Source organism: Danaus plexippus, unplaced genomic scaffold (assembly GCF_018135715.1).
Source record: "Danaus plexippus unplaced genomic scaffold, MEX_DaPlex mxdp_50, whole genome shotgun sequence".
Classification (NCBI taxonomy): Eukaryota; Metazoa; Arthropoda; class Insecta; order Lepidoptera; family Nymphalidae; genus Danaus; species Danaus plexippus.
The window spans coordinates 124,146-138,073 of NW_026869870.1; the positions used below are offsets into that span (position 1 = coordinate 124,146).

Below are 13,928 nucleotides of genomic sequence, written 5' to 3' on the forward strand. Positions count from 1 at the left end.
TCTCCAAGCTGCTTAAAAACAAAGTCTTCTACAGTTTGCTTGGAGTGTGAAACATTAGAAGGCAAAAGTTTATTTTGGTGGAAAGCGTGCAATAAAAGTAATTCATTCCTTTCTGCTCGGTAATTTAATAAAGAACGATGCCAATAATGACCAGCTAGACTTGCTAATTCTTTGGAAAGTTGTAATATCTACTTAAAATTTAATTATAATAGTAAATTTGCCTTTAATTTATGGAATATTGAAAAACAAGCTTCAGTGTAGGAATGCATTTGTCTGATACACTGTATAAAGGAATATTCGGTTTTAGCAGCTTGTGCGAATTTCTCAATAGGAATAGGATTTGAATAAGTTTTAGTATTCTCAGGAAATAAGCGAGCGATTACAGTAGGTATATCATATTGAACCTTAGTTTAAATTGAGTTCACTAAAACACGTACTAAATTTCGTATTAAATCTCGGCTTTGAATAGTAGTATCACATAATAAGCGTCCTACTGTAAAGTCTCTGAGAGAAAAGCCATCTTTTCGAGTTTGTATTAATGTTTTTAAGCGTGAAATTTTAGGTTTAAATACTCCTTTTAATCTGTCCTTTAAATAGATGAGATCAGAGGCTAATAAATTGTGTCCCACTATCATATCAGGATCATAATTCTAATGGTATTATTTTAATTAAACAGTTCTTACCGTATATAACCTTATAAATTCTTTTAATAGAAGTTCTTCATTAGGAAAATGAGTGACACCAGCAACGTTTATATTCTCCAAAATTTTTTCTGAGTGATATCCCAGAAACTTTTTATTAAATGAATGATTTTGAGGATTTTCAGAATGCTCTACAGTATACTGTTTCCATTCCGCTGAAATAACCGAAACCTAATACCAAAGTGGAATAAAACTGTTAACTAAAATACTTCGTGAGAACTTGAGGCTACTTTAGGAATAGTGAATCCAATATGAAGTATCAATAAATTCAATGGAGGCAGACTTGGTTGCTCTGGTTAAGCCAAATTTATAATAAAATTCAATTACCATTCAAGTAATGAATTGATTTAGAAGAAGGTATTTTTATTTCATAAACACAGGTTGAAATTCTGCTGAAGTTGCTGACAGGTGAACATTCATTTATATTGATCCAACAAGGACCTCTTATGCGACGCTTCACATAAAGGAGCTCACTTAAAGATGTATATAAACCATAAACAGCCGAATATGTTTTCCCTAAAGTTGGAGCTTCCAGTAATGGCTCACTTGATAAATACACAATCTGATCAATTATACGTCATAATGATAAATACTTATATTGAGTTATTGTTTCCAAATATTAAAGATGCAGCAAACTGTAACTATTTAAAGTTACAAAAGCAAAACAAGTACCACTGAAATATGTGTACAGTCATATGCATAATGCGCATCTATACTATATTCAATTTTTCTTTAAGTACAAATATATAAAATGTGACAACCAATGTAATATATATATATATATATATATATAAATGAATGTATTTATATATGTATACAATTATATCTGTATATATTTATATATATATATATATATATAATTTTATAAATAAATATATTCATATATATTATATATATATGTATGTATATATATACATTTATAACTGTATTAACCTATATAAATATATATATTTATATAATTATAATTGTATTCATTAAGTTATTTTCATATATATGAATCAAGCACGTATGACATACAAAATACAGATAAATGAAATTAGTGAGTTACTTTAATAAATAATTTTTTGTCAGAAAGACCAATTAAATTTGCATTTTGATCAAATACAGCTTTACGGATTACAGGACAAAACATCCAATTTTGAATTTGACATTTTTTTTTAAATACTTCAAGCTCATTTATAACTTCTTTAGTAATTTCAAAAACATCTGGGTTCTGAGAATTATTTGAACTGTAAAAAAATATTACTTCTGATAAGTTTTCGAGGTTTTCTGGCTGCTTCTTGGGTAAAATAAATACATTTCTATAGATGGTTTCCACATGGACGCATATGCTTGAATATTCTTTATCTGTTTTTTTCACCTGAAGAAATGTAATTAAGGCAGTTTTTGCTACTTTTCCAAATAAAATAACACTAGGGTGTCTTTCAAATGAATCTAGCAAGAACATAGTCAAGGATTTCGATTCATGTTGATAAGGAGCTATAAGAGATAAACTGTGCGATGAGGTGTCCAATTTTTCATCATTTATTGACGACTTCAACTTTTTTGGAAACTCAGGTTCGTTTTTTGGTGGAAAATCGGGTTTCACAAGAATATCGGGATTAGTTAAATTGGACTGTTGCTCAAAATTGTTTATTATGGAGGAAACAAAGGGAGTAGTGTCAGAAGGGAGTGTTGAAGATTCGTTGAGATTACGAACCGGTTTTGGAGAAATTGGGGTATTAGATTTACTGTTGAGCTTGTTACGGAATCGAGGAGGAGTAAGTTCTTCAATACTTACTTCTTCTAATTCCTGTTCTAAATTTTTATCTAATTCTTCAAATGCGTCTAGGTCTAATTGGGAAAAATTCTATAGAACACATCAACAATTAAATATGTGCGTACTTTTTGTTTTTTTTTTGGATTAACTGATTGAATAAATGACTCAATTCTTTGAGAAGGAAGTGCGAAAGGAGCTAATCGCCGTATACTTTTTTTTTTTTTTTTTTACTTGTTACATGTTTAACTTTTTTTTTTTCACGGTATACATATCTTTGATCATCCCATGATGCCGAGTCATCAACGGTCTCTGATAGTTAATATTAAATTAAGTCTAACTCAAACGATAAGCTATCGTACAATAATACCAATTATATGATCATCTGATTCTGCAATATCATCTGGATCCTCTTTTTGATGCTATACGTATATATTAAGATATTTAAAATTAATACGCTTAAAAGACTTGATGAAGTTATTTCTCCAGCACGAACTTTTCTAAGCTTTTCTAAAGCTTTGGCAACGGGATCCATCTAATGTTTTCTCTATATTTTTTATACGTTGAGGTTGGTGCCTTGTTGAAAAAAAAAATAAAAAAGAATTTTATATACTAAAAAAAAAACAGCTTTATTAGATATTTCGAACTCTTTTTTTTTTTTTCCTTTTAAAAACGTTCGAGTACATGTTTTACACTATTGACAAGGATTTTACGAGTAATTGTTCGTTTCTAATAAACATATTTAAACCCATTAATCTATATTACTATTTTCCAAACAAACATATTATAGCAGTCTTCAAACTTTAGCGAATGTTCTTCAGGATTCACAGCCTCCTCTAAAAGCTTGAGCATGAGGTCAAAATCTATGGAAAAAAAGATTAATTTATAAAAGTACTACATTTTATTTTGTCCGATATATGAATGCTTAAATACTGTAAATCGACTCTGTCATCCACAAATATAGGGCTCAACATCAAAAAAATATCTATTGAATTGTGGTTAGTGTATTTGTCTAAGAAGAAGGAAAATTCTTCGGGAGTGAACTTGGGGATTAAATGATTTTCGACATTTCTGGGGCCGTGAGTAAAATTGGTATCAATAACTTGTTCAAGGTCTATTGGTAATGAGCAAAACAGAACATTAAATTTGCTTATTCTAAAAAATTTGGAATCAATTTCAACAAGAATATTAAGCGGGAGATTTTTATAATGCACCATGTCTTTTTCATAATCCCGTAATTCAAGGACCATTTGTTCAGGGCTCTTTCCAAAATGCTTGTCTAAAAAAAAAAAAAGTTATTTTATTTTAATTAGGTTTAATTACCGAATTCGGTATAATTGCGCAAAAAAGAATAAACATCTTTGTCAAGTTGGTTATACCGTTTATTTTCAAGAGATGCTTTAAAGTTGATGCAATCTTTTGCAATTGTCAGTACTAATAACTGTAAAACTCGAATATCTTCACATTTTATTTTTAAATTATTTATTGATGCCATCCATAAAGATCCTATTAATGTTGCGCAGCTTCCTATTGGAACTTTCGGAACCCAAATGAATTTCGAGCTATCGGGAATTATTATTCTGTCGCTACCTAAAGAAATGATAATGCAAATATATATATTACCACAACCGTCAAATGATTTATTGATATTTTCTTCATCTAAACAGCTCTATATCTAAGGTGATTGAAATAACTCACTTTATAGTCCTCATAACATTTTTTAAGACCTGGTGGCTTCAGCTTCAACTTTTCTATGAAATATTGAAATGCAGCATCAAAATTGGTAGTGCTTAATATTTTTCCTGATCCGCCGCAATATTTATGGTGGTCTATAAGAGACGAAATTACAGTTTTTTTTATCCGAGACCTGAATCCACAATCTTGGTTATCTACTAAATGAATTTTAACAAAAGGATAAGAATTAAATAATTCTTCGTCAAAACAAAAATGTTTTTTGAAGTCCTGTTCCGAATCATCTCCAAATATCATAGAGAACCCTTTTCGAGTTGCGACTTTATAAGTGTAACTTTCTCTATTATTTATGAAACAGAAACCCGTATGAGTACCATTTAAATCATCCTGTAATGTACCTAATAAAACTTTTAATGCAAGTGCAGATGCTATTGAATCTAAATCACATGTTTGATCTCCAAAAATGAAATCAGCTGATGGAGATAGTTTTAAACAACTCATAAAAAAAAGATTAAAAGTTGTAAATTACAATTGCAGGTGCATTACACTGTTCCACATATGGGTACTCTCCTACAATACGTTAAAAGCCAATTTTCTGATGCTATTAGTCAAGTTATAAATGAGTCTTATACAGCAAATGTTGTTGCTGCTAATCCTAAATTTGGGGATTATCAATGTATACTAAAAAATATATATATGTACAATTATTCTTTATAGGTAATGATGTAATGTCTTTATTGAGAAAAAATAAAAGTCAAGATATTACTGCCAAACAATTAGCTGATGTTTGTCTTATTTCGTATTTATCATCTTACAGAAAATAGCATCTCATTTAGATGCGTCAAATTTCTCAAATATTGTTGTAAATGCATCTGGTTTTATAACGGTTAAATTATCCGATCAATTCTTGAGGGAATCTATAATAAATAAAAGTATCAACATTCCAAATTCAGAAATAAATGATACCAAGTTTGAAAAAAAAAAAAAAAAAAAAAATAGGTTACGCTGCATTGTTGACTACAGCTCTCCGAATATAGCTAAAGAAATGCATGTAGGACATCTTCGCTCTACTATACTCGGCGAATGCATATGTAATACTTATTATTTTCTGTACTATTTAATTTACAGGCAGAGTATTAGAGTACAAAAATTACCAAGTTACACGAATCAATCATTTGGGAGATTGGGGCACTCAATTTGGAATGCTTATACACTATATTAGCGAAAATGTACCCGATTTTCAAAGTCAAAACCTCAGTCTTGAAGACCTTACAAAATTTTACAAGTTGGCTAAGCAAAGGTACACAAATAAGTTATTATTGATCTAATTTTTTGTGCACTGAATACTGGTCATGTATATATCATAATTAACTATTCATGAATCTATAATTAAATAATACATTATGCTATCTGTATAAAAAGTTTCAAGAAAAATATACATATATATATATATATATATATATATATATATATATATATATATATTGTGTGTTTAAAATAAATATTTATTTGTCTTTGTAATATTGCGTCATAGTTAATCATACGAGGAATCTAATTATAATAAATCAATTATATAATTGTTATTAGATTTGATGCGGATGAAGAATTTAAAAAAAAATCACAGCAAGCTGTCGTAGATTTACAATGTAAAGCATTTTAAGGGTTTTATTTATTTCAGCAGGAAAAGATTTTTCATTGAAATGCTGGGAAAAAATATGCGATGTTTCAAGAGAAGGTTTCCAGAAAATTTATGATATATTAGACATACAATTAAAAGAAAGAGGAGAATCATTTTACAATAAAATGTAACCAAACTTTCAGTTGTATATCATAAAGCCATAATGATTTGTGTTTTTACTAGAATTTTGTAATATAAATGAATTTTTAATTTAAGTATATTAGCGGGTGTTTGTAATATTCATACAATGAGATTTTACTTTTAGTCATAGATAATAAACTTTACACAGTCCTAATAGAATATTTATCTTTGAATGAGCTTTTTTAAAATAATTAAAAGCTAAACTTAAAATTTTTGCTTTAGGATACCGCAAGTTGTTCAAGAAGCAGAAGAGAAAGGGTTAATTACGGTGTCAGATGGAGCGAAATGTTTATTTGTTGAAGACGATCCAGTCCCTTTAATATTAGTTAAATCTGATGGAGGATACGGCTACGATAGTACAGATTTTGCTGCAATTAAACATAGGTGAATATTAGTTTTGTCTGAACGAATTATTAATAGGCTAGTTATTGAGAAACACGATATAGCGATCTATGTTACTGATTCTGGTCAAAGTAGTCATTTTAATAAAATATTTAAAGCCGCTGAAATGATGGGCTGGTATAATTTAGAAAACCAGCGATGCGTGCATGTCGCCTTTGGTCTAGTTCAGGCACAAATTTTATGCTGTATTATAAAATTATAGAATTCTGATGGAAAAAAATTCAAGACCCGCTCGGGAGAAACAGTTAAATTAACGGATCTTTTAGATGAAGCTGTTCAAAGAGCAAAAACTGAATTGATGAATAGAAAAGAAATACCTGAAGCCGATATAGAAGATACTTCAAAAAAAATAGGAATTGCTGCTCTTCGATATTTCGATCTTAAGCAAAATAGACTAACAAATTACAAATTCTCTTTTGATAAAATGTTGGACCCCAAGGGCAATACAGCAGTTTATTTATTATATGCCTATGCACGTATATGTGCAATATTTCGAAAAGCTCAAATTGGTGATTCTCTAGTCTCTACAAAACAATTAGCCACTACTTTTGCAGATCAAGAACGTCAATTACTTCTCTATGTTCTCAAATTTCCTGATGTTATTGATTCTATATACTCCGATTTCTTTGTGCACAAGTAAATATATACATATAAATTATTTTCATAAAAAAAAAAATAAAAATGATAATTATTATACAATAATATATAAATATATATAAAACTATATATATATATATATATATATATATATAAATATATATATATATATTATATATATATATATATATATATATATATATATATATATATATATTTTTATAAAACTAAAAAGTTTATATATTATATTATCTAATTAATTTGTATATATATTTAAAAGCTGCAAAACAAAGAAATTATACATTATTATATTTAGACTGACTGATTACTTATACGAACTTTCGGGACTTTTTACATTATTTTACCAAAATTGCAAAGTATTGGGTTCGGAACAAGAAGAGAGCCGATTAGCTTTGTGCAAAATAACTAAAGAAATGTTCAAGGTAACTTTTAAATCTTAAAACATAAACGTTTTATTAGGTTGCATTTGATTTATTGTCTATTCAAAAATTAGAAAAATTATAAGCTTTTTTGAACTTAAACTTTACTTTGAAAGCGTACAAAAAAAAAAAATACTTGAATATCTTGAAATTCAAGGTTGAATTCATTGTTTAATTTAAAGCTGATTTTATTGATGGGTCATGAATATAATCCTTGAGTCCACGAAACAGTATGTTGTAATTTGAAAAGTCTTTCGCTACCAATCTAGCCAATTTGCAAAATAAAGTCCAATCTTTTTGTAGTATTCTTTTGCAATAAGATTCGTAGAGATGGGTGATATTTATCATATTATTATGCATTGATTTAAACGCAGATATTAATTCATTTTCTTTTGCGTCTTTAAAATAGCAATTAAGTAATTTTCCCTCTGCTGGAGGCTCAATTTTTACAGTGTTTATTGTAGCAAAGAAAAAAAAGAAAAAAATGGTATAAAAGATTGATTTCATTGTTGCAAACTTGAAACTGATGTTGCGACAAGAAGTAGGATGTACGAATATGAGACAGCTTCTTGATAAAGTTCGCATAGAGTTTGCATGAGGGAAGAAACATGCGGTAGATGATATAGTGCAAATAGTTGTTCTTTATTTACTTTTTTTTCAACGATTGAATATAAGCCTTTACTGGTTTACGCAATATTATTTCCGTGTCTAATAGTTTAGATATATGTATCATTTCGACTTTGGTATATAATTTACTCTCTATGTCTTCAACGGCCTGTTCGATGATTCTGTATTATATATATTTTTTTTTTGCAAGCATTTACTGCATATGATTTTCAATATTATCTAGCATATTTCTGGTGGATTGTTTTTGTATAGATGTCTAAAAAATTTATTAATATATATATATATATATATATATATAAACCGAAATATTACTTTTTCTTCCAATGCAACAGCAAGATCTTCAGAATTATTATTTAATATCACATATAACGTTGACATTATTAAATAATCCACTAATAAAAAAACATATGAATAAATACAAATAATAAATACAATTATTTAATATATATAAATGTTAAAGCAATTAAAAATTTATATTCAATAAATACATATTAATGATTATATATATATAGTTTTCTATATATAATCTCTATGCAGTATAGCGTGAATACTTGATAGTCCATTAAACGTCACGGTTATATTATGGATTACAGCCCACGTAGCTTCAATATCGTTTATTTTTTCATCTATAATAATGAATATTCGATAGTTTATTAGCGTTAATATAAATATTTATTATATATATGCACAAGAGGGAATATATACTGGTAATTGTTGAGGAGAAATATTACACAAATACTGTAAATGAGTAATAATATTTATAATAGCATAAAGCATATAAACTTCATATAGTTCATATATTGGCACATATTGATATTATAATAATTATATTCATCAATATCATTACGGTTCGAAGTATACGTATATTAAAAACAAAGATTATATTAATCTAATTAATTTATAACCTTTTCTTAATAAAAAAGCAACGCAAAAACCATCAACTCCTATTGGTCTATTCCATACGTAAACGGAAGAAACTCCCGAACGATAGATCAAATTACGATATTCATCATATTTTTTATTAAACCCAATTTCTAGCTGTCTGAATAATCCAACCCTAACAAACTTTGTATTTAAGTGAACATACGGCTTATACAAGTTTTCTGCATTATCAATATATTCCCCATCCCACGGAGACCGAAAAGAGTCTCCATCACGATTGTATTTACTGCAAAGAAAAAATTTTTGATTTTTTTTGTCAAGTAAAAGAAATGGTATAAAATCCTTGTAATCGTATATTACACGAAACTTTTCGGGAGAAAATTCGTCTAGCAACTTATATATACTTTTGAAGTTTACTCAAACATATGCAAACTTCTTTATAATCTTTTGGTGAAAAATTTTGTAATACTTTGTCTAAAGTATTCATTTTATCTAATAAGAGCTTAAACAAAATGTATTGTTTATGCACTCAATCATTTAAAATTATAAAATTTCAAAATATTTATTTTTTCTAAAATAATAATTTAATGCACAAAGAAATTGAGAAAAAAATTAATTGTACTTGTCATTGTTCAAATTATTATATTTTGTTTTAATAATGCTAAATAATTTGATCTCATTGATCAAATAAAATAAAACTATTTATTTAAGCTGTCAAAATTTAAATAATTTATTACATAAAATCTGTGTTTATTTCGTTCAACTATTAATATTAGTTGTGGGAGGAATTTTCATTGCTATCAAGTGGAAAAGAAGGTGTGATTGGATCTTGGAGAGGAGTCTCAGGCTTAGGCAAATAAGAGTATTTATGTTTCTCTGATCCTTCAGATTTTTCTGTAATTGAATTGCATACAGAAACATTAGAAGGAAACAACTCAGCTTGCTGAGAGTTCTCTAAATCTTTTTTATTAGTTTCAATTACGGATTCTGGTGCGTCTTGTTTACAGGAAATTTCTGTTTCATTCAGTAATTGAGACGTTACTGGTAAATCGTAGATATCATTTTTATAAATTGTGCTATTGTCATTTGATACATCCACTATTGAGTTTTCTTTGGAAATACTGCACCCTTGCTCTGATAATGCGAAATGCACATAAATTTGTTGATTTAAATATAGAATATATTTATATAAACGACTTAAATTTATTTTTTATAAAAATGTCTATAAATTTGTTAATATTTGTAAGGTGGGGGTTTTTTTTTTAAATTTATATTTGACATAAATAAAAATAAAATATTAATAATGAATACATTCACATATTTTTATTTTTATTTATTGATACTTATGATAATATAATTTACCTGAATCCGAATCATTTTCTTCATTATTTAAGTTTAAGAAGTCATCAATTGTCTCAACACATAAAAGCTTTTTAACGAGTTCAGATTGATAATTTTCTGCTACAATTAATTTCTTGTCAATTATCTTAGGGTCATTAAACGTTAATCCAGTATACTCAACTAAACCAAAGTCTTCATTGTCTTCTTTCTAAAAAAAACAGGTTGAATGTAATCAAAAAATTTTAATTCGCACTATCGAAAAAATTTATTAAGAATAATGCATTATTTTATACAGAGAAAATACTATGTGTTAAATAAATTATAAAAACACAAATAAAAAATTTTATCACATAAATCTTGCATAGTTAATTACTTTAAACATATATATATATATATATATATATATATATATGTAACTTCATATATATAAATGTAACTGATTAATTGTATATATGTATATATACATACATTAATAAGACAGAATGTTTATTGAAAATCTAAATATTTGAGTTATGTGCTAAGGAGGGGGTAAAAAAATACTCAATATTATTATATAAATGAGCTATAAGAATATTTCATTTATCAATTAACAAGTAAAAATGTTTTATAGTACGAGGAATAAATGACTAACCGTTACAGTATCATCATATGCGTGTTCTTTGAACAAAATATCGGAAAGACTTTCAGCAAAATCTTCATTTTCAGCAGAAAATTTTAACAAACTATGATAGAACAAAGCCCTTTCCTTGACGTGTATGGATACAGAAGGATCATTCAATAGCTGTTTATCTATAATTTATACACTAAAGTACCAAATCAAAAACACGTATAAGAATAGAACTCATCACTTCAGGCTGCGCTATAAACGTTTTAACGGATGAAACAAGTAATGCAAGTAAAATACGGTGGTAGCAAAGAAGTTGCTCAGATTTGTCTGTTAAAGGTTCAGCGTTTTCTTTTTTTTGGGCTTTTTGTTCAAAAAATGTAATAACTTTCTCTAAAACGGGGGGAAGCTCTGTTACGTAACTTGCATAGTGACCTGGAAATCTATTATACTGCTTAGTATATATACCTGCCGCATGAAGACATTCCGCTTCAAAATCAAATGTATAAAGTTTTTTCTCTGAACCTTAGCAATGTTGCATATTTTTTTTATTTACTTGTAACATATGGTAGTATGGAAAGATCATTAATGTGCAACGGTAGTTCAATTCCATTAAATAAATAAAAAAACCAGAAAAAAGGTAATTTTGTGAACATACAGCACTGCAGGGAATGAAATAATATGTTTAAGGAAATTTATGCTTATTTACATTATTAAATATATAATCATAATTTTGCTTTTTATTTTTAATGAACGTCTAACTGTTTCACTACATGAAATGTAAGAGTGATGAAATTAACCTCCATCGTTGAAGTTTTTAGCGTTGAGTAATAAAATTACCATAGATACAAGCTGCTCCTTGACATTTTCTGAAAGTTCTGCAAGTTTCATAATGAGTAATACGACTTGAGCGTTGCGGTTGCTTAACTTAGAAACTTCAGTGCAAATGTAATTTTGCACTTCTTCATAAATTATGTCAGCATTCTCCTAAAGATAAGTATTTAGTAAGACATCGAAAAAAGCTAAGATCTTACATGGTTAGCTAAAAGCTTGAGCATGTATATTTGATCAATTTGAAAATCTTCCGGCATATACCAATTACAGTAAAAAATATTTAGCAGGGAATTCGGAAACACATCTTTTTTGAATCCTAGAAAATATTGTATTTATACAAATACTACGCTTAATAAACTGTACACTAGCAATTTTACATATATATGGGTATATATACTTAGCAGCAACAGAAATTATAAACAGCAGGTAAGTTCATCCTTAAATATTTTATATAACATAGTAACTATTAGTATACAGACCTGGTTGATTCTTCTCTCCTAATTTAACAAGATGATGAAGACATGAAATGGCTACATGTTTTTCATCAATATCGCCTGTCATATAAATAATAATCCACCGAGATATCAACACTTTTAGAAAAGGTATCAATTCAACAGCATTATTCAAGTAACAATTAGTTAAAACTGAGTTATAATATAAGTTCTGAGTGATAGGCTCTCTAAGTAACTTCATATATTTTGAAGGATCTTTGTCAAATAAGTTTAATTCCAATAACTCGGCTTTAGTCTCATACGTGTAATCAGGAAACCTATTAAAAAAAGTAATATTCAGAGTCTCCATATCTGTTTAAATATATACATATATACATGTATACATATACATACATGTATACATATATATACATGTATACATATATATACATGTATACATATATATACATGTATACATATACACATATATATATTTATTGTGTATTTGTAAAAATAAACCGTAATATTTGTATTTGAAGATATTTACTTTGATATGAGCAGAGCAGAAATTTCATTATCTATCCAGCTGTAGTCACCATATATTTCATACAAAACTCGAATAGCACCAAGAACAACAGAGTTGTCAGAATCTTGAAGCATTTTTTTGACCGAATTGATAATTGTAGCAGAATCATCCATTTGAAGATTAAATCTAACAAAATGCACTTTCATGTCTGTAATTATGTTCATCAATGCTGTTGCTCGTGTTAGAGCATTTGAATGGTTTATTCCTAATTTGTATGTTCCTGCTTCAAAATAACTCAACATCTTTAAAGCATATGAAGATATGGCTGGGTCTTCATTTACAAACTCTTTACGAAATGAATTTATGCACATTGGCGCACAATCAGTCCGTAATCCTAACCATAAATGATGTTTTTATTATTTATATATATTAATTTATATACATACTATTTATATATAAAAAATATATATATATATATATATATATATATATATATATTAATATATTTTACATTAATAAAATTTAATTCCATGCAAAATATTTTATTATTAGTTTAATAAATAAATATTATTGAATTTTATAAATATCTACAACTTATTTCAAATTAGTATAAGCATAGCATTATACAAAATGCATTGAAACTGTTTCATATATTTGTGTGATTTATAATTTTACGTGCATATTGAATTAGAATTTGGGATGTCATCTTGAAGATCTCCGCATCATTTGCAGCTAAAAGAAGGATAACATTCTCATATAAACTCGACAAATCTAGGTATATATAATTGGTGATCATTTACTGAATACCTATTCCACGACACACATAAGACATAAGTTCCTTCAAAAGCAGCTTTATTGGAACAATGTTTTTAGAAAGAGAACTACTATATGTAGAAAGAGCTGTTTTCAGATCATTTATACTCGTCTACAAAATCAATATCTTTGAACAATGAACATAATTTAATTTTTTATAATTCAAACAATTTTTTCAAAAGAGACTTAGCTAATATAACTTCATTATGTAAATATAGATTATATAATATAATTGAAATTAGGTTATATTTATGAGTTTTTTATAAATTAGTTTAAATTTTATCTATGTGCCTTTATGCAGTTAAAAATACATAAAATAATATAAAAAAATGTAATAAGACCTTATTTAATATATAAAAAGCTTGATTAGTTCAAAACTCAATTTTTAAATAATCAAAACATTATATAACTTTTTAATAGTACTTTGATGCTAAAAAATTCTTACATTTCGAGACATTATATA

The 13,928-nt window shown here is 27.3% G+C and overlaps 1 protein-coding gene across 1 annotated transcript; it reads left to right on the forward strand.

Moving 5' to 3' along the window:
* Positions 1–4,707: 4,707 nt before the first annotated feature.
* Positions 4,708–7,010, forward strand: LOC133320719 (arginine--tRNA ligase-like). The gene is given in 4 exon segments (XM_061529316.1): positions 4,708–4,825; positions 5,278–5,449; positions 6,191–6,352; positions 6,389–7,010. Coding segments are annotated over 4 exon segments (1,074 nt in total).
* Positions 7,011–13,928: the final 6,918 nt, after the last annotated feature.